At 33.4% G+C, this 23,255-nt stretch overlaps 1 protein-coding gene across 1 annotated transcript in view; it reads right to left on the minus strand.

Annotated features, from left to right (window-relative positions):
- Positions 1-210: 210 nt before the first annotated feature.
- LOC126880855 (uncharacterized) overlaps positions 211-23,255 on the minus strand; it is a 92,496-nt gene continuing 69,451 nt past the window's right edge. The window contains exon 2 of the mRNA XM_050644923.1: positions 211-897. Within this exon, the coding sequence (XP_050500880.1) occupies positions 211-897 (687 nt within the window). The remainder of the gene's footprint in view (positions 898-23,255) is intronic.

Here is a 23,255-nt window from a genome sequence, read left to right on the forward strand (position 1 = left end):
CAAGGTTTAGTGAAAGTTGTCTCTGCCCATACGTTTGGATGCACGATCCGGTGGCAGAATATAGGCATACAGTGCTGGGCCGAGTCGCAGTGCAGATTTTACGTGGAAGCACACTCAGGTCTGCCCCTGTATCAATAAGGAACTGAAGTTGGAGAACACCATCGGTAATAAAGAGGCGGCGTGGTATGTGAGGGGCTGCAGTTGCCGCCATTAATGCGCCCTTTCGTCGTTTTTTGTAAAACTGCACGGTGGTCTACATTTCTTTGCTTGTGCACCAAATCTTCGATGGTAGTAACACTGCTCGTCAGATGATGACTTGGTACTCTTGACCATTTGAATCTGTTGCCGTTCTTCATCTACAGCTAATCTGTTGGATAAACCGCTCACTTGGTCATTCAATGCAGCCACTGCTTTGTCTAAGGTAGGGCTTTCGGTAACAGCCATGACTGGAAAACTGGAACATCGGAGGTACCTATCGGCTTTCTTAGCAAGCTCTTCTAGATCTCCATCAAGAACAGATATAACACTTCGCACCGAAGGTGGTACGCGGTCCAACCAAAAATTTTTTAGAACTTGTGTACTAATGCTATCCGTGGCCAGAGCTTGCATTCTGTATAGTAGTTGGGTGGGTTTTAAGTCACCCAGAGTGAGCTCCATTAATCTGTAGATCCTTTTATCTGAGCTAATGCCATACCTTTCGAGAAGGCGAGCTTTCAGTTGTGTATAGGCACTGTCAGCAGTTGGATTCTTTACAATATCCGCCACTTCTATTAGTATGTCACTGTTTAAACTAGCAACAGTATGGTCGAACTTGCAGTTGTCAGATATGATTTTGGCTTGTCGGAACTGCGCCTCCAGCCGAAGAAACCATAGTTCTGGTTCATTGCGCCAAAAACTCTGGAACTTTTATGCCTACCCGTGCAATTATTGGGTGATCATTGCCTTCGTATGGTGTAGCATTATCGTTTGGCATTGTTTGGTCGTTTTTTTTCTCGGTGTCACCAATGTGGCCGGTTTGCGGGATGCAAAGTAGTCGGGGCACACTTTAAACTATTTTATTAGTTTATTTACAACAAACTACATACTAAAACAAGTAAGAAAACTATGAAAGTTCTTTTCGGAGTTTCTAAAATGTCTTCTGACAGACGTCCGTTAATCCGTCTCCCCTTCTTTCCCCAGCCGGTCAACACATATGTGGTCGTAGGTTAACTGTCAATCTGCCACAAGTTTTTACAAAAAAATTAATATTATCAAAATTGAACATAATAAAAAATTAAATACACTTCTCATTCAAAAAAGTAAACTAATGCTAATTCAAAGTGAGTTAGGGGTAATTGAATGTATATTTTTTTAAAACGAGCTTTTTAAAAATGCTTTTTTTCAAAATAACTTACAAATTTTTAGAGATACCAAAAATCTTGAACAATAAAAAAAGTCGGCTTCACTTTTCTAAATATTTTGTATTTTTTTGTTTTTCTGTAAGACAAAAATTGTTTAAGATTCGGTGTTTTTAATTTGCATATACCCGTGATAAGTGACTCGTTCAAGCCTTTTTAACTACAGCTCTTTCAAAAGTAAGGACTTTGAACCGATGAAACTTACAAATCATATGAACAATAGATACACGAGTAAAAAACTTGTGAATTGGTAAGAATTAATTTCATATGAAATGCTAATTAGGGGGCGGTTTTCCCGATTTCTTACCAAAAAAAGGGACCAACTTTATTTTAAGCGTAACTTATTTACTTTTGATGCTAAAAAATTTTTTTACAAAACAAATATAAGCATTTTTAAACACTTTAAAAAAGTTAAAATATGTTTTCCCCAAAAAAGTGCTTCGATTTTTGGTTATGGCACGTTAAATTTTTCGATTTGGAATTTGACGAATTTGAACCTATTTTTCATTCGCTATAACTCTGCTTCTACGAGGTATAGTGACATATTAGGTTTGCACCATGTTTTTCACTTTTTTGCGTGCTATATTTTTGATAAAAATTTTTTTCTACTAAATACTTACTTTTTGAGTTATTTGCGAAAAACCGTCTGAAAACGTGGTTATTTTGTAGAAAAATTAACATATTCTATTTTTGTAAATCGTGGTTGCCATTATGCTAAAATGCACTTAATATGGTAAAATCAACTAATATGTATTTTGTGTACAAAGCACGTCAGGTTTTGAACTGGTAATCGGCGCGCCTGCTGTAGAATTAAAGAATTACCACCCAAGAATATAGGTAGTAACTTCATTATTATAAGTTGGGTGCTATATAGTGGAGGAAATGAAGCATTTTGGCTCGCAATTTTTTCGTCCACCGTGGATTTACTTGAAATTTTCACAGAAAGTAGGGCATAGTCCAAGGATCATTTTGTATATCATGCCGCTGTACGCTAAATTCTTGGGGGTGGTTGCCACCCCATCTCGTGGGCGAGAATTTTTTAATATATTTTAACTATGTAAATCGATGTAAAAACTTATTCTAAGAAAAAGTGTTTTGTACATTTCCTTTGTAAAACAAATATTTTTCGAGTTATTCGCGCTTAAAAGTAACAGTTTTTCGATGAAAGAATCGACATTTTTAGAGGGTTTTTTGAGAATACCTCGAAAAATATGCATTTAATCAAAGAAACGGTAAATATCAAAATTGTATCTTTTAGTAACATAAACAAAATTCTTTTTCTGTAATATCTTTAAGACTAATACAAACCGAGATACGGCGTGTTAAAAGATAGCTTTTTTAGTCAAATGCATAATTTGAAATATTCGGAAATATACGGAATAACGGAAAAACTAGCATTTCTCGAGGAAAACTTAAATAATCTTTTTTCGAGTATACAGCTAGGCCTCTCAAAAAATAATAATAAAAAGTTTGTAGCCTAAAAGTTAGGCGACTTATGATCAAAAAAAATACGGTACCTGCTTTTCTTTATGAAAAAATCAGTGAAAACAACCCCCTAACTACCCTCCTAATTAAAAATGGGTCTTCACCTCTCGGTAATTCCTTTTATATTGGTATTTTCAATACACCCAAGATGTTTGACCTATTTAAAAGGCCCATTTTTCACCTTTAACTTCAAAATATCTCCGAAAATACTGGAAATACGAAAAAAATTATAGACTAATAAATTGTGGCCTTTTAATAGTTAAAATTCCCACAGATTTTCATTATAGTGAACAGTTAGCGAGATATAGCTGTTTTAAACCTCTATTTACGGGCACACCCCCTTATTCGAGCCCTTTAAACCCACCCTAATTAAAAACTATGGGATCTTAGGAATTTAGTTTACACAGTCTTATAACTCTTCAAAAATCCTACAAAGTCATTTTTGAATAAACTTTTTATCGCCAAAAATGAAGGAGGTATGTTTATAAAACCAATTTTTTTTTCAAAAAATTCGGATAGTCCGCTTATAGATAATTTTCAATGTATGTATATTACCACAGAACCGCTTCATATACTGGACGACGACTAAAAAACTATTTGTATTTGTATTTGGACATATTTGTAAATTCGTATTTTTGTGTAAATAAATGTTTTTGTAATTCTTAATTTCTACTTTTTTTTCTATATACAGGGTGTCCAGAAACTCTACCGACAAACGAAGACAGGAGATTCTTCAGATAATTTTAAGTTATTTTAACCCAATTCACTTAGTCCGAAAATGCTTCCTAAGGGAGCTAGAGCTCTTTGAAGATGGCGTCTTGTAATTAGTTTTTCTTAAATACCTCCAGAACGCTTCCATTTAGAAAAACAAAAGTTGGTACGCGTATTTATCTTCAATATATAAATCTAATCCATCCATTACAAATTTCTAGTACCGATCATAGACTTCCGTTTTGGGTAGGGCAAGGGTTACTTTATCACATAACTTTTTTATCTTTAACTTTTATGTATTTCTGACACTGGATTATTAAATTATGGAGTATTCTAGTACTAAAATATACTCTTGTTTTAAATCTGTAGGACACACCGTTTTCTAGAAAAATCAATTTGAAAATTTTTCGCTCTTTGAATTAAAAAAACTTTTTTCAAAAAAAAACTGGTTAGAAAGACCAAAACTGGTACATTTACTTATATTCCAGAGATAAATCGATTTCATTAATTGCGAATTTCTAGTACTGGTCATAGGCGTCCGTTTTGGGTAGGTCAACAGTTATTTTATAGCATAACTTTTTATCTTGAATTTTTGAGCATTTTTGACACTAGATTATTAAATTATGAGGTATTCAAGTACTAAAAGTTACTCTTACTTTATGTTGGTAAAATACTTCGTTTTTTGTTGAAAAGTTCTTTTTATTTTTTTTTTTTCAAATTCCAAAAATGAAAAATTCCAAATCGATTTTTCTAGAAAACGGTGTGTCCTACCGACTTAAAGCAAGAGTACCTTTTAGTACTAGAATACCTCATAATTTAATAATACGGTGTCAAAAATGCATAAAAGTTAAGAACAAAAGAGTTATGCGGTAAAATGCCCGTTGCTCTACCCAAAACGGACGCCCATGACCGGTACTAGAATTTTGCGATAGATGGAGTCGATTCATCTCTGAAAACTAAATATGCATACCAATTTTCGTTTTTCTAAAGCTAAGCGTTCTGGAGGTATTTAAGAAAAACTAATTTCATGACGCCATCTTCAAAGAGCTCTAGCTCCCTTAAGAAGCATTTTCGGACTAGGTGAATTGGGTTAAATTGTCTTAAAATTATCTGAGGAATCTCCTGTCTTCGTTTGTCGGTAAAGTTTCTGGACACCCTGTATATCTATTAAAATATCTACTTATAAAAACTGTAATGTTATTAAGGGTGGTTTTTCAGGGTTGAAATATTATGATATTATATCCTAAAGTAAAAAAATCATTGTTTAACCAATCAAAACCAAATTTTGCCCATATTAAACTTTACAATGTTTTTATATAATTTTTGATAATAAGGGGTAGTTTACATCCCTAAAAATAATCAACGCCCTTAAGCATAATATAGAATATGAAGTACAGGGTGAGATGATCCTAATCCCAAATTTTTATATAAATCGATGCAAGCCGAAATTATTCTTTTAGAATAAGTAAATTTTTTATATATAGCTCCACCAAGGGTGGTTTTAAGGGTTGAAATTTTATGATAGTATATCTTAAAGCATAAAACAATACAATACATAAGAACCAAATGTTGACAATATTAAAGTTTAAAATGTTATTTTATAATTTTTTACAATTAGTGGTAGTTTTCACCCTTAAAAAGCCAAAAGCGTACAACGGCTCAATATAGAAAATGAACTAGAGGGTGAAATAAGCCTAATTCCAAATTTTCGTACAAGTTTTGCCATTTTTTCAGCTTCATTTCGTCGACAAATATTGTTACAAACTTTAAACGCTACTTGAAACAATGTTGATAACAAAAATTATTCGACAATCTCGTCTATCTACATTACAAAACACAAAATAAACTAAATCGTCAAATCACATATTATGTATCACTTATATTCCGATTTTTAATAAATTAAAACAAAAAAATACAAAAGCAAAGAACAAAATAAGAAAAATTGCGAAGTTTACAAATTATTGAACACTACGTTATTTTTATACTTCAGAATTTGGACTACGTGCATATATTCAGGGTTAATTTTGAAATTTAACGCAACACAATAGAGTACCTAGCCTTATTCATACAAATAATGCATTAACATTAAATAATTAAAATTGACTCTGAAATAGGTAAAGGACTTTTAGTCATTCTAAAAATTCCCAGCTAATTTGCCTTATTTTATAGTTTCGCCGAAACAGGGACTGCTCCATACCATTAATATAGCCATTGCAATAGAAGAAGTTCAGATTTAAATAGTTTTACTTTGTAGAGGTATGTACCGGGTGTCCCAATAAGAATGGCTCTCGGCCATATCTCAGGAACCGTTTATAGTACAACTTTGAGAAAAAAATATTTATAACAAAAGCTGCCTCGGGAAAAGCCTGAAAATTATTTTCATAATTGTAGGTTCGCCGCTAGAGGGCGTAATTGAATATCAAAAATTAAAAAATCAAAATTTTACAAAACTTGCTTAACGAAATGGCACTGGAAATCCGATCATCGTATTCTTCATAAAATTTTGCGCCTATTTGATTTCACAAGTTTAATTCTACCTTTGCAAATAAAATGTGGGGGCGAGTGGGAACCTTGTTATGAAAAAATGGCTTGTAAGTCCGGTTCTGCTAAATCGAATTTTGCAAACTTGGTTTTGCTGAAAACAGCTCTTTTCGTCAATGTAAGAGTTATAATTTCGAAACAGCCTGTTAAGCAATATGCCAGCTAGAAAGCGTTATTAAATTATTTTCAGAAATCTAGTTTTTTTTTGGAAAATTTTAAATACAAGCATGCATTTTTAATCCTGTATTACAAAATTAGATCAAATTAGCAACAGAATAGCGAAAACCGCCTGTCGATACCCTTTTTTTTTATCTCGAGATATCTTAACAAACGTGTAAATTTTAAACATAACTGTTACTGTCACCGGTAAAAGAAGTTAAGGAAAGGTAGTGTGCTGTGGAAAAAAACAAAGAAACATTTTCCTGATCTCAACATATACAGGGTGTAACAAAAATACAGGTCATAAATTTAATCTCATTTTCTGGGACCAAAAATAGTTCGATTAAACCTAACTTACCCTAGTACAAATATGTACATAAAAAAAGTTACAGCCCTTTGAAGTTACAAAATAAAAATCGATTTTTTCCAATCAATCGAAAACTATTCGAGATATTTTATTGAAAATGGATACGTGGCATTTTTATGGCAGTAGTATCTTAAGAAAAAAGTATAGTGAATTTTAGACACCCCATAAAAGTTTTATGGGGGTTTGGTTCCTTTAAACCCCCCCCCAAACTTTTGTGTACGTTCCAATTTAATTATTACTGTAGTACCATTAGTTAAACACAATGTTTTAAAAACTTTTTTGCCTCTAATAGGTCTGGATCCCGCGTATGAAAAAAAAGTTGATTAATAGCAAGCTGAAAATTTGTTAATAGCTTAAGGGTGTCTAGTGGGATAAACTTTGATATATGGGAACACTGGAACAGGGGCAGTTTTAATTGTGGAACAGCTTAAAAATTTGGAACGGTCACACCACGAAAACGGCACATTTCTTTTGTCCGACAGAATAGACTTAAACTCTCCGAACAAAGATTAAACTCTCATGCAAAAATCAGAGTTTAATCTCTGTTCGAAGAGTTTAAGTCTGTTCTGTCGGACAAAATAAATGTGCCGTTTTCGTGGTGTGACCGTTCCAAATTTTTAACCTGTTCCACAATTAAAACTGCCCCTGTTCCAGTGTTCCCATACATCAAAGTTTATCCGACTAGACACCCTTAAGCTATTAACAAATTTTCAGCTTGCTATTAATCAACTTTTTTTCATACGCGGGATCCAGACCTATAAGTATTTTTTCGAAAAGTCGAGTTTTTATCGAGATATTTTGAATATTTTTCAAATCCACCACATATTTGTATATGGTTAAGTACGATTATGGAGACTTAGTAATATATGAAAATTTATTTATGATTTACATCTTTAGGTATATTTTGAACCATATTAAAGAAGAAGCCCCATCTCGATAAAAGGTAGTCGTAAAAATACAAAGAGGCAAAAAAGTTTTAAAAACACTGTGTTTAATTAATGGTATCGCAGTAATAGTTTAATTGGAACATACACAAACATTTGGGGGGTTTAAAAGAACAAAACCCCCATAAAATTTTTATGTAAACATATTAAAAAAGAAGCCACAACTCGATAAAAACTGCCTGATCGAAAACATACTAAGAGCCAAAAAAGTTTTAAAATTATTGAATTTAACTAATGGTACCACAATAATAATTTAATTGGAACATACACAAAAGTTTGGGGGGGGTTTTAAGGGAACAAAACCCCCATTAAATTTTTATGGGGTGCACAAATTTCACTATAATTTTTCTTTAAAAAGTTCCTGCCATAAGATTGCCACATGTCCATTTTCTTTTAAAAATCTCTAATAGTTTTCGATATATTTTAAAAAATCGATTTTCATTTTGTAACTTCTTTTATGTGCATATTAGTACTAAGGTAAGTTAGGTTCATTCGAACTATTTTTGTTCCTAGAATATGTGATTTAATTTATGACCTGTATTTTTGTTACACCCCGTATAATTAATTAAAACAACAATAGGACAAACAACACTATAAAATTTAACAAAGAAATAAAAACAACTACTTAATGATGTCTTAAATGTTCAAATTATGGCCCATAATTTTCGATGCAAGTATTTACTCTTTAAGAGTATATGAACAGCAGTCTCAATTTCTGCTCTCGCAATGCTTTGCTTGGCGTTTCCTACCCCCTGGTCATGGTTTCTCGAATAGTGGGTCTAGCCGCAAAAAAGTCTTTAATCCGCCTCCATAAATAAACGTCTAAAACAGTTAAATTTGGTAATATGGCTAGCCAAAAAATAGGCTTCCACGTTCTATCCATCTATCAGCGAATGACTCATCTAAAAAATCTCTTGCTACTCTGGAAAAATGCGCAGGACAACCATCGTACTCAAACAACATGGACCTACAAACTGCTAGCGGGACACCTTCCAGAAAAAGAGGTAATTCATTCCTTAAAAAAATTAGATAGCGTTTACCAATAATAGCATTATAGTGAAGAAAGGATCCAATTATCGTCTATCACCAGATTTAACTGTTTGGTGTGGGGACAGTTTGGTAGTTCACTTTTATTTAGGTATGGGGAAGGATTAAAAACCTTGTTTTTGCAGCTAGGCTTACTCGAGAAAAAATAATCCAGAGAATACGAAACCACATTCAAAGCATTTCGACAGCAGAAATTAGGACTGCTGTTTAATCTACTCCTGAAAGAGTAAATGCTTGAATAAAAAATGAAGGGCAATAATTTGAACATTTAAGTCGTCACTAATTAGTTGTTTTTATTTCTTTGCTATATTTTTTAGTGTTGTTTGTATTATTGTTGTTTTAATTAATTATATATGTTGAGATCAGGAAAATGTTTCTTTGTTTTTTTCCACAGCACACTACCTTTCCTTAACTTCGTTTACCGGTGACAGAATTCCTGATCCATTGTGGGAAATTTTCAAAAACCTAGTTGTCTAAATTCTATACAGATATACTCAAAACAGGTAACCTACCAAACATCTTTAAACAAACAAAAATCATAGCCATTCTAAAACCTGGAAAACCAACAGACAACCCAGCGAGTTACCGCCCCATCGCTTTACTCAGTTCAGCTTACAAGCTCCTCGAAAGACTGATCCTGAACAGAATCGGCCCAAAGCTACTTCAAAAAATACCAATTGAACAAGCAGGATTCAGGCCTCAACGAAGCACCACTGACCAAGTGCTCTCTATAACTACCTACATAGAGGCAGGTTACCAAAGAAAACTGAAGACGTCTGTGGCATTCATCGATTTATCGGCTGCATATGACACGGTTTGGAAAGATGGCCTCATCTATAAGCTCCTGAAAATAATCCCCTGCAAAGCAACCGCCCGACTCATAAATACTATGCTGAGCAGTAGAAACTTTCGTGTAACCATGGGAACTACAGTGAGCAAACAGAGAACGCTTAACAACGGCCTCCCCCAGGGCTCCGTACTTGCACCGCTGCTATTTAGTATGTATATAGCTGATATGCCCCCTACCAGATCTAAAAAATTTTGATATGCAGACGACTGGGCACTTGCAACTCAAAACTCCTTAATACAAAACTCCGAGGCAATCCTAACGGAAGATCTGGAATGCCTGGTTAAGTACTTTAAACAATGGAGACTTAAACCTAACCCCAAAAAAAAAAACCGAGGTTAGCTGTTTTCACCTGAACAAAAATATGGCCCACACAAAACTTAAAGTGTACATTGATAACCAACTGCTCACGCACAACTATAATCCCAAGTACCTCGGCGTCACCCTGGACAGAACACTCTCCTTTAAGAAACATCTTGAGAACATCATACAGAAGCTTTGCTGGACTACATGGGGCTCAACAGCAAGTACACTTCGGTGTTCAGCCCTTGGACTCGTATACTCCGCAGCTGAATACTGCTCCCCTGTTTGGCTGAACAGCGTTCTCACAAAAATTATAGATACTCAGCTCAATGTCGCCATGCGTCTCATATCTGGAACGATTAAGTCTACACCTGTGGAGTGGCTTCCACTACTGAGCCACATACCTCCACCTAACCTTCGTCGTCAGCATGCTCTGCTTAGAGAATTCCAAAAGCTGCTTAACAACCCGCAGTTACCTATACACACATATGTCGCCGACGCTAACTCACATCGATTGCGCTCTAGAAAACCTCCGACTAGAGATGCAATAAACTTGAGTTCCAACAACTTCCAAATGAACTCCCAGTGGAAGAACATGCAGAGCGACAGACCGAACCTAATAATGAGAAACACACCATGCATCACAGAAACTCCACCAGGTTTTGACCTCCCCCAAAAATCATGGTCAACTCTTAACAGGATAAGAACGGATCACGGAGTCTGCGCAGATTCCCTTTATAAATGGAAAATGAGAACCTCTGCTGAGTGCGACTGCGGCGCCGAGAAACAGACCATCCAGCATATGATTGCCGAATGCCCTCGCAGAAAGTATGATGGAGATCCTCTGGACTTCGCCTCTGCAACAACAGCGTCGATTGAATATATTAATACATTAGATGTTAGACTATAACATATGTGTGATAATGTTGTGTATCAAATTGCCATATGCTAAATAAAAATAAAATAACCGGTGACAGTAACGGTTAGGTTTAAAATTTACACGTTTCTTAAGATATCTCGAGGTAGAAAAAAGGTATCGACATGCAGTTTTCGCTATTCTGTTGCTAATTTGAACTTATTTTGCAATACAGGATTAAAAATGCATACATACTTGTAATCAGTATTTTCCAAAGAAAACTAGATTTTTGGAAATAATTTAATATACGACTCCTGGCTGGCATATTGATGAAAACTCTTACATTGATGAAAAGGAACTGTTTTCAACAAGACCAAGTTTACTAAATTCGATTTAGCAGAACCGGACTTACAGCCATTTTTTCATAACAAGGTTCCCGCTCACCCCCACCTCTTATTTGCAAAGGAGACTGAAACTTGTAAAATCAAGTATGCGCAGAATTTTATGAAGAATACGACGATCGGATTTCCAGTGCCCTTTCATTGGGCAAATTTTGTAAAATTTTGATTTTTTAATTTTTTATATTCAATTACGCCCTCTAGCGGTGAACCTATAATTGTGAAAATAATTTCCAGGCTTTTCCCGAGGCAACTTTTGTTATAAATATTTTTTTCTCAAAGCTGTGCTATAAACGATTCCTGAGATATGGGCGAGAGCCATTCTTATTGGGAAACCCGGTACATACAATTCACGAGCGAATCCGAAGATATACCAGTCCACACCATAATTGAACCCCTATGTACTTAAAAACTTACCCTTTGACTAAAATTGCACTCCGCATATCGTTCATAAGCGTTTCTCCAGACTTTTTCGCGGCCATCCCGTGAACGTAGGCAAAATCTAGACTCATCGGTAAACATTACATTTCTCTAGTCGTCTGAATTCTAATCGCGATATTCCCTAGCGAAATGCAATCTAGCTCACGATGTTCCTTGAAAAGTTCGGATCCTGTAGCGGATCTTCGAGGAGTCATATCACAAGTATACATTTTTTTTCACGAAAAAGTGTTGAGTTTTATAGGTCCTATAATAAATGGGGTGTTCTGATCACTAATCTGTGCTTAGTTTGTTTACCGCACGTCAGATTTTCAAGAGAAGTGTGTTTGAAATGTTTCATAGAAACTGCCAAAAACACTGAGAAAAAATTTATTGAAACTATATTTTATACCAAATTAGACCGCAGAATTAAGTTTTTGTCAAGGTTGGCCAAGGAAAGTAGTCCACCTCGATATTTGGCAGTAGTTATTAAATTTTAAGGAAATGCCTAAACAGGTCGATTTTTATTTTTAAATTAAAGCGTTTATTTGAAAAACAACACATGTCCAATTATACGCAAATTAGACTTTATGTATTCTTCTCAGAGAATAGTAGTTTCTTTATCCATCTGACATATTCAGTTGTGTAAAAATCTCAGATGTCCGGAGTAAATTGCATAGAACTTTTGGATAGTATTAGAAAAACAACAGATGTATGGAAATTTTTTCTGGAATTGGCAAACTTTTAAAATTTTTGGACAAGTGTTGTTTTCTAAATAAGAGCTTCAATTGAAACTTTTTGACATATATTTCATACTAGTAATATTATCCATCTGGTCGTGATGACGTAATCGATGATTTTTGTAAATGGGAATAGGAGTCGTGTGGCAGCTTATTTGAAATGGTGTTCAAGTCTCTATTCAGTAATATAAACATTAATATTATTATTTATACAGGGTGGCCAAAAAATAATATTCGAATTAAATTTATTGACGCAAAAAGAAGAATGTATGTAATTTATTTAACTCAAAATACATTGTGCTGCTGTCAGAAAATAGAAAAAAATGAATCTCACAAATAAACATTTTATTTCGCTTGAATATAGCCTTATGGATTATAGCCTTAAATATATCCTTGATGGGTAATGAACTAAGGACGACAACGCCCTGGGAGGATGCACAATGCGTCCATTGTGACCTAAGTGCTGTGGGACTTGACTCACCCTCCCTACTCTACAGATACCCAGATAGATACATAACCTACTTAGTTCACACTTTGATGACATTGATTTTTTCAATAAAAATAAAATCGTTAATTAAACCGTATTATAGATTATACAATTTTGATAATAATTCTCTGGTAGAATTCTCATGTTTTGATCATTCAAAAATTATATTGTTTAATTCTCCCAGTGAAGTGTTAATACACTGACAAGTAAGAGTTCCCTAATATTCCTATTTTAAAAAGATATGAAGCAAAAAATCCATCGGTCATTTTTATTGTAATATTTGCAGAATAAGAATTAATGGCGAATAGGTCAGACCAGGAATGCTCTGAGGCAGATTTAGATGAAGGGAATAGTAGTGCGGCAGATTCGTGCAAATATTATAAGAATCATTTAATGATAGAAACATATAATTTGTACCACATATAACCGTATAAAGGTTCAAATTTAGATAAGAGGCCATCTTCAGATTTTGCCTTTTACAAAAATGGCGGGGATTCAAATTGGCGACTATACATATGTGACTAATAGCACCATAACTTTTGAACGAGACTTCAGATTTCAACCAAATTTGATTTAGAGTTTCTTTTCTTGATGTATAAGATCGAGTTCTTGAACTGGAAGAATTGGTTTACCAACATTTGCGTGTTTACTGTTTTTTTTATGTAAAACTATGTTGTTTTTTTTTTAATTCTTTCACTCTGTATATATTAATTTTTCAAAAAGGTGGTACCGGCGTTGAAAAGAGCGTACAAATATTTTTTAGGAAATATTTTGAACTCTTTAGTTATATTAATTACCATTTAATACATCCATAATAGACCAGGGCGCATCTGTAAAAATATTAGTACATTTGGACGTTGAGAGGTGACTCAAATTTTTTTGCAGAAATTGCTTGAAAATAAATTAAATAATAATATTTGAGTTATCCTCCCTCTCAAAAAGGTCCGGAACATTGTTTAAATAATCAAAATGTCAAAAAATAAGGAAAAATTCGATTTTTTTCTTGGTTTTTTGATTATAACTTTAAAAGTATTCATTTTCGAGAAAAGTTGTACTGACATAAAAGTTGCGTAATTAAATTTTCTACAATATAGAATTGGTTAAAAATTTAAGAAATAGTCACACTGGTTGCAAAATAGCAATAATTGTGAAAAAAACATACAAAAACAAGTATTCGAATTTTACGTTTTTCAACCATTTGTGCTACACTTAGGACCTTCATATTTCACCCTAAAAAATTATATGATACATTAAAACAATATTGTAAATTTCATTAAGATTGGTTCAATAGATTTTGCAAAATAAATTTTGCAATCCAGCTTTCGTAAAAAAAATTCATTTTTTCAAAATGTTACAGGACTGAAAATAAAGCAGATAGCAAGTTAAAAATTTTTTTGCATATAGAAGTGTACTGTACCTTTCATTTGCAATTTTGCAAAATGAAATCGCTTAACACCACGGCGTCAGGAATTTTTTTTAAATAAACATTAATTATTGGTGCTACGCGCAGGACAGCGGATAGGTTGCTCTGATTGGGCATTCCAATGACCTTTGATAGTGATTGATACATTTTAATTTTTATGACATTTCGATATAAATAAATAAATTTGTTTATTGCAAAATAAAAACACGTACTCTATCCTTTGAAATAACACTTTTATTAGCAAAAACTTTCTTTGTTCATATATTTTAACTTAAATAATAACAGTTTATTATTTTTAAACATATGCAATTGTTTAAACAATATTTCACAAACAATAATAAAATTAGTTTGATTTTTGTGGAATTAAAAAATTAAAATATAACAAAATATAGAGTAAGAAAATAATATATTAGATAAAGACTTGAAGAAATTTTGGTGGAAATCAGCCTGTGTAAATCGAACACCGCTGTCCTGCGCGTAGCACCAAAAATTATTGTTTATTTCAAAAATTTTCTGACGCCGTGGTAATTAATCGATTTTAATTTTGAAAATTGCAAATGAAAGGTACAGTACACTTCTATAAGCAAAAAAAAAATTCGACTTGACATATGCTTTATTTTCAGTCCTGTAACATTTTGAAAAAATTATTTTTTTTCTGCAAAAGCTGTATTGCAAAATTTATTTTGCAAAATCTGTTGAACCGATCTTAATGAAATTTACAGTATTGTTTTACTGTATCATATAGTTTTTCTGGGTGAAATATGAAGGTTCTAAGTGTAGCATAAATGGTTGAAAGACGTAAAATGCGAATACTTGTTTTTGTATGGTTTTTTCGCAATTATTGCTATTTTGCAACTAGGGTGACTATTTTTTAAATTTTTAACCAATTCTATATTGTAGTAAATTGAATTACGCAACTTTTATGTCAGTACAACTTTTCTCGGAAATGAATACTTTTAAAGTTATAATCAAAAAACGAAGAAAATAATCGAATTTTTCCTTCAATTCTTGACATTTTGATTATTTAAACAATGTTCCGGACCTTTTTGAGAGGGAGGATAACTCAAATATTATTATTTGATTTATTTTCAAGCAATTTCTGCAAAAAAATTTGAGTCACCTCTCAACGTCCATCTCAAAACAGATCCGCCCTGGACTATAACGTATCTTCACATGTAGGTACCAATGTACGGCAGATTCGTGCAAATAATAATATAAGAATTATTGTGCATTTAATGGTAAAAGCATATAATTTGGACCACACATACTACACATACAAAGATTCAAATTTCGATAGGAGGCCATCTCAGATTTAGTCTTTTACAAAAATGGCGGGCATTCAAAATGAATCTGACGCCCATAGGTACATGTGAACATAGGTTATGAATTTATTAAACATTAATTAACACAACTGAGAAGTTCAAAATATTTCCTAAAAAATATATTTACACTATTTTCAATGGCGTTATTACCTTTTTGTAAAATTTATATATACAGGGTGAAAGAATTGAAAAAGAACCAACATATTATTACTTAAAAAAAAAAACAGAAAAAACACAAATTTCGGTAAACAGATTCTTCCAGTTCAAGACCTAATACCTAATATTAGCTAAGACCTAAGACCTAATATTATTTATTAAATAAAGAACATATATACCAAATTTGGTTAAAATCTGACGTTTCGTTCAAAAGTTATCGTGCTATTAGTCACATATGTATAGACGCCATATTGAAGGCACACCATTTTTGTAAAAGGAACAAAAACTGAGATGGCCTCTTATCTAAATTTGAACCTTTTTATGTGTAGTATATGTGGCATCATTAAATGAACAATAATTCTTATAATATTTACACTAATCTGCCGCATATAGGTACATGTGAAGATAGGTTTTGCATTTATTAAATGGCAATTAACATAACTAAAAAGTTAAAAATATTTCCTAAAAAATATTTTTACGCTCTTTTCAACGGTAGTATTAACTTTTTAAAAAATTAATACATACAGGGTGAAAGAATTGAAAAAAAACAGCATATTTTTATATAAAAACCAGGAAAACACAACTTACGATAAACCGATTCTTCCGATTGAAGATCTCGAATATTGTACATCAAAAAAATAACCTACAGAACAAATCTGGTTGAAATCTAAAGTCTCGTTCAAAAGTTATCGTGCTATTAGTCACATATGTCTAGTCGCCATTTTGAATCCCCGCCTTTTTGTAAAAGGCAAAATCTGAGATGGCCTCCTATCTAAGTTTTAACCTTTATATGTGTAGTATATGTGGTCCAAATTATATGCTTCTATCATTAAATGCACAATTGTTTCACATGTCGGCTGCACTAATAGTTAGTAGGGACCAATATGAACTTTGGAGTAATATTTTTATATAACGTTTACCATCTTTCCATGACCGTTTAATCTTTAATAATGGCAAAACATCATAATTATTCTCTCTCTCTATGTGTGTGTGTTCACAAAGAGGGGATGGCGTTAGATAAACTTTTTGCCACAGATATAATTCTCTCTATGATTGGGGTTAATGAGCGAAATTACTTGACATAAAACGTGCAAATCATTCCATTTGTTCGAAATATTATCCCGTAGGTTCAAAAATACGATGATTGACGATCATTTTTTGACATTCTACTCGAATCGAGTCCGTAATCACTTTTTGGCTTCGATACGTATTCGCATCGAGTTTGCCTACGGTTCGTTTTGTCACTTCGCATCGAGTGTTGGTAATCCCGCTGCAGATCTTTACACTACGACAAATCCTCGAAAAAGTGTAATAGTTTAACATACATTTGTACCATATTTTTGTCGATTTTAAAGCGACATATGACAGTGTCTTAAGTCCAAGCCTTTACAGCGCTATGAATAAGTTAGGAATTCCAAAAAACTCATATATAATAAAAGTGACAATGGCGAAGATGCTATCAGCAGTAAAAATTCAAAACGACTCGTCAACCCCATTTGAAATGCATAGGTGTTTAAGGCAGGGAGATGCGCTGGCGTGTTAGCTTTTTAGTGTAGCCTTAGAAAAAGTCATACGAGACGCTAATTTATATAGCAGGGGAACAGTAGATCAGTCCAAATTCTAGAGTATGCAGACGACGTGAACATTATAACAAGAACCAGGGCGAGAACTGCGGAAATCCTAACCGAGCTAGTAGCAGCAGTAGAACGAATGGGGCTACATATAAAGCAAAATAAAATCACATTCAGGACTATCACAAACACAAGAGTTTGAAATATTGACGCAGATCTAATCATCAATGACCAAAACTTCGAAGCGGTCAGAGACTTCATATATCTAGCGACATCGGTTAATCCCAATAATAACAGATCAGGGGATATAAAAAGGCGAATAATAATTGCAAACAGGTTTTATCATGGTCTATCAAAGTACTTAGCTAACAAACGTCTGTCTCAAAAAACTCGCATAAGACTGTATAGAACATTGATATTCCCCGTTCTCACATATGGATCAGAGGCATGGACGCTAACTAAAACAGATGAATCCGCTCTATCGATTTTTGAAAGAAAGGTGCTAAGCAAGATAGTCGGAGCGGTCTCTGAGAACGGAATGGAGGCGTAGATATAAGTTTGAACTGCAGAATATCTACAAACATACGGTTGGTGGAAAAATATTACCAATATAATTAAGCGAAACCGCCTGTAATGGGTAGGACATATAGCCCGGGCCCCTGAATCGCACATGATAAAAAATATTCTAACAGCGCAACCTGTGGGAATATATATTCCCTGTCCATCCACATCTGAGGTGGATGGACAGGGAAATACAAGATGCCGAGAAGATCGGAGTCAGCAACTAGCCGCTTAACGTACACATTTATTTGCAAGAATACGTCAAAAAATTACCTATTTATTTTATTACAGTAAAATAAACTACGAACAAAACTATTGTCACTAGATATAACCTAAAGCAAAAAATCGCATATTTTTTTAGAAAAATACAAAATATCAAATACCCTCATGCGCTCACCCGAGTTAACTCGGTCGTAACTTTTTACATACAAAATACTACAAGTAAGAAGAAAATCGCAATTATTCAAGTATAATAATGTTAAATATTCCTAACAGTGTGATACACTCTAAAACAAGGGTTTACACACAGAGGTACGTCACAGTCAGGGCAGATCGTGACAGATCGTGAATAAAATAGAATTCTACTCATCGTGATCCGACCCCAGTCGGCAGTCGATCGTAGAAAGTTTAGAATTAGAAACGAAAAAACAAGTGGGCACGGGCGCCCATATAAAAATTTTTAGGGGTGGGGCCAGACGTGAATATGTTGCAGATTACATTTCGTATACTTTGGATAACCATATATAGTTTAAAGCACCCGAAAAGCTAGGGGGGCCACGCCCCCCCCTTCCCATAGGTATGGCAGCCCATTCAAGTGGGGATACCGTTATTTAGCGGTGGAGGAGTTAAAACATGTAGGCGCCTTTATATATCGTACAAATATTTTAAACACGAGTTAACTCGGTTAAGCGAAAATAGAAACGTAGTTTAAAACCGAGTTAACTCGGGTAAGCACGTTAAGCGGCTACAAAATGCAAGAAATGGACAGAACAAAATGCCGTAGGAAGCTTGAGAAAGTCGAGGCCCTCTAAGGGCTGTAACACCAAGATGATGATGATGATCAACGTACTCGTATTAGCTAAGAATACTTGTCAACTTCAAAACACCAAAAATCATGTCAGCCTGTGTATTAGCTTCATGTAACCTTCTGATAACGGTTCGTTTACTAATATTTACATTTCTGACATTTTAAGGACTATTTATTATATCCTCTCGAGAAGTTTAATAACAATTTCATAGTACTGAAGATACGATAAAACGGTCGTCCCGATGAGTAGTTCTTCTTTGGTAACCTCTTACAGGATGTTGGGTGTAAGATCCTGTCTCTATAAAATGTACACACTCTATAAAACGTAAAAAACAAACACACATTGCACTGTGCTGCGTGAAACTCCGATCTATTAGATACGTAATCTTAACTTCTTCCATCCTGAATAAGAGCAACATTAGTTGCAACAATGTATGCACTCAAAGACATCTTCAAATAATTGCACAAGAATTGACACAAACACGATCATAGTAGACACTTTTGACATCAATAAACAGTCATAAATTCATAATAAAAACAATGTGCAACAAACAAGTGCACATCCTTCTTGTAGAACACTTTCTAACACTGAAGTAAGAGTAAGACGATAAGTTCAGTATCGTTGAGAATTTTTAACAATAGTATATGGAAAACTTTCATTTAAAAGAGAACATCAGCGCTCGGAAAATGCGTTCCAAGATTGCAGTTTTAATTTTGAATATTTTGTCGAGATATTTGACACACATATTCGTAATGTAGTAGAATGTGGCGGCACAGAGCCCAATATGAGAAATAGATATGTGGACATTGGACGAGCTAATGTAGCCTCTTAAAAAACATTTCTCGTTAAAAACTGTCCTTATTAATTTTTGCTAAACTGTGTTCATTGTTTGTCTTTGTAAAAATAACCCAAAAATAAATAAAGATTTCAGGCTATTTCGTCAGTAATTATTAGGATACCCATTTTTAGTGCTCGTGAGTGTATACTGGATCTAAAAACTGAATAAAAATATATTTTTTTATTTATCAACCAGCAATTTTCCGGATTTTAGTGTTAGGTAACACGTTTAAATCCATAAACTAAGAAAAATTCACTCATAAAACAGGTATTATAACGATGACGCCCGCTCTTTGGTAAGTCGCTTTTTTAATATCAATAAACTAACCTTTTTTATATCGAGAGTATAACCACGACAGCGCGATTAACCAGACAATAGAAAATATAAAACTTTTCGCACAAAAGAGCCGATTGGCCAATAGACACAAAACACAGAGCCCTTAAAAAGACAAAGTGCATTGTTCGGGACATTCATTTGACTTTATTGAGTTGGTTTTTCGTAAAAATATAAAATTGCCCCGGTCAAAGCAGAAAGCGAACTCTTTGAACAAATATATAAATCTAGTTTTTGTTACAATCTCTTCTATTCTCTTTAAGTCGCCAGTGGAAGTAAGAAAATCGAATTCAATTCAGATTTTTCCGGTGAAAGAAAAGCCCTCTTGAAGATTTGTAATAAGTTACGGAAATAGAGCAAACAAGATATATTTATTACGTTAGAAACATCAAAGGAGATTGTTTTTCAAGACAATGAAAAGGTAGATGGTTTGTCTAATATTGTTTTGTTAAATAGAAATGAATTTTCTTTTCTACAAACAAAAACTTTATTAAATTTTGGGACACAAGTATCATCCATATTACTAAAAACATTGCTTTGCAGGGAAAGTTTGTTTGAAATATTTCATAGAAACACAAATTATTGAGATAATATTTATTGAAACTATATTTAATATAAAATTGTACTGCAAAATTGAGTTGTTCATACAGAAAAAAAAAACAGTGCAGTATAATCCACGTTAGACAATCGTGGGTTTTTTTGAAGAAATCGGTCTCTTGTACCGTGAAAACTGCAACCACTATAAACTCTATTCTGTGGTTTTCGTTTTGTTGAATTTTATAAGGAACTCAACGTGAGAATCAAGAAAATAACGTTTGACGCTCTTATTGCATCCAGTTTTTTATACGTACTTTTCCACCATATTGTCTACAATTTCTTTATTGTTTGGAGACTTGTTGTTTCCAAAGAAACCATATATGACATCCTGAGTCATTGTCTTCTGAAATATTCTGTCCGATTTTAAGATTCAAATTTGAGGGCTTACAAAATTTCTTTCTTTAAGTTAGCTCCAGAATATTTTTTTACATCCATCTTATTGTGATCTATTTTACAAAAAACAATAGACAATAGGATGTGAGTATTCAGAAAGTGACATAGTCAGTATTCACCCATTGATGAATACAATAAAAGTGTAAAATTATAATTGAATTAATTTAGTTATTAATTAGTTGAATTGATTTGAAGAGTACAGTAATATGTAATTGAAATAATTAGTTAATTTCTATTGCTAAGTTGAACGCGGACAGTGTCTGGTCTTTTAAGTCTTCGGTTCTGTAGGATTGTCAGGAAATTGGTGATCGGTATGTTTGTATGAACCTGCAGTATTGAAGTGCTTGAACCAGAGAGAAATAATTTCGTCTTTGTCGGTTTGGACTGGGAAATCGCTTATAGTATTGTTAAAAATGTACCAAGGAGCTTTGCAAAATTGCCTTATAACTTTTGATTGAAAGCGCTGAATCTTGTTTAGATATGTTTTAGTGGCAATGCCCCAGATTTGGATGTCATACAGACAGATGGGACTCAGTACACATTTGTAAATAAGCAGTTTGTTATCAAGATTTATGCGTGATTTTTTATTCATGAACCAGTAAATATCTCTATATACGAATCACAGTTGCAGTCGTTTGTTCCAAATGTGCTTATGCCATGTTAAGCGGCTATTTAGGTAAATCCCCAAGTATTTGACGACACTTTTTATTGGTAGAGGAGTGTTGTAAACTGGAGGTACAGTGTGGGTCCAAGGATACTTCTTTGGAGTAGGCCAGAGTGGATGCGATGTATGTAGTGGATGCGGAGTAGTGAGAGCCTCTCCAAGTTTTATCTGGAACGATCTGCCGGTCAGATATGATTATAAGAGCATGCAGATTGGATGTGGCTGTTGTCTATTTTGTTTTGCTATTAGACCTTTATGCCATAAGTACCGTATCAAAGGCTTGCAAGACATTAAGGAAGGATGTTGTACAATATTTCTTGTTCTCGGGAGCACCTCTTGTTGTTTCTGACTACCCCATGATGCTGAAAAAATTGTGCCGCGTTGTTTTTGAAAACCGAATTGGTAATGTGGTATTAGCGTTTTTTGGGTGATAACAGTGTCTATTCTTTTCAGGTGAAGCCTTTCAAATACTTTGAAGGGTAAAGGCAGTAGGCTAATATGGCGATAGGATAAAGATTGGGTCTTTGTTGGGTTTATGGATTCTAGTTGAATAAATCTAATTTTTTTATACTCTCTTCTGTTCCTTTTATGTCGCCAGTGGAAGTAAGAAAATCAAATTCAATTCAGATTTTTGCGGTGAAAGAAAAGCCCTCTTGAAGATTCGTAATAAGTTACGGAAATAGAGCAAACAAAGTATATTTTTTACGTTAGAAACATAAAAGGAGTTTGTTTTTCAAGAAAATTAAAGAAAAAAAGTAGATGGTTTCTCTAATATTGTTTTGTTAAATAGAAATACTATTTTTCTATGTACAAGCAAAAAATTTATTAAGCTTTGGTAGACAAGTATCACATTCATAGCACGAGCACCCATTTTTTTTTTCATGAAAAGTGTTTCAAGGCTATTAAGTGCCTAAGACATAATAAAGCCTACTACTCCTAAAGAGGTAACCAACGTAATCAAAAACAATATCAATCCCAAAAAGGCTCCAGGATTGGACTTAATAACAGGAGAAATACTTTACAAGAGAAAAACAATTACCTAGAAAGGCCATCGTAAAAGTCACAAACCTTATAAATGCAATATTCAAGTTGCAATATGTACCAATAACGTGTAAAACGTAAATATAATAGGCATAATTTGTTAATGTGGTTTGAAAAAATTAAAAAAAAAAATAATATAAAAAAAAACTTATAATAAAATAATAACAAAAAAATAATAAATAAAAACAAAGAAAAAAAAAATAGAAACAAAAATAAAAAAATAATAGAAAAAAAAAAGAAGTAAAAAAAGTGTTTAGCACAAATTAAAATATATATTAAAAAAACAGTAAAATAATTAAAAAAAAACAAAACAAAAAAAGCTACACAATGTACCAATGTATCTATAAAAATAATATTGTAGAATGTACTTACGTTTATAAGAAATTTATGACTATGAATCTGCAATCAATCACAAACAAGTCTGGCTAATGGGCTCTGCCAAAGCCATTTTTCAAAAAAAAAACGTGGAAAACATCTGAATTAATCATGATTCCCAAACCAGGGCAACCCATCAATAATGTAGAATCATACAGACCAATATCTCTACTACCAATTATATCGAAATTATTTGACACGATATTGCTAGCACGAATGCAACCTATACTCGACCACAGGGAAATTGTTCCTTT

Source organism: Diabrotica virgifera, chromosome 2 (genome assembly GCF_917563875.1).
Source record: "Diabrotica virgifera virgifera chromosome 2, PGI_DIABVI_V3a".
Lineage (NCBI taxonomy): Eukaryota > Metazoa > Arthropoda > Insecta > Coleoptera > Chrysomelidae > Diabrotica > Diabrotica virgifera.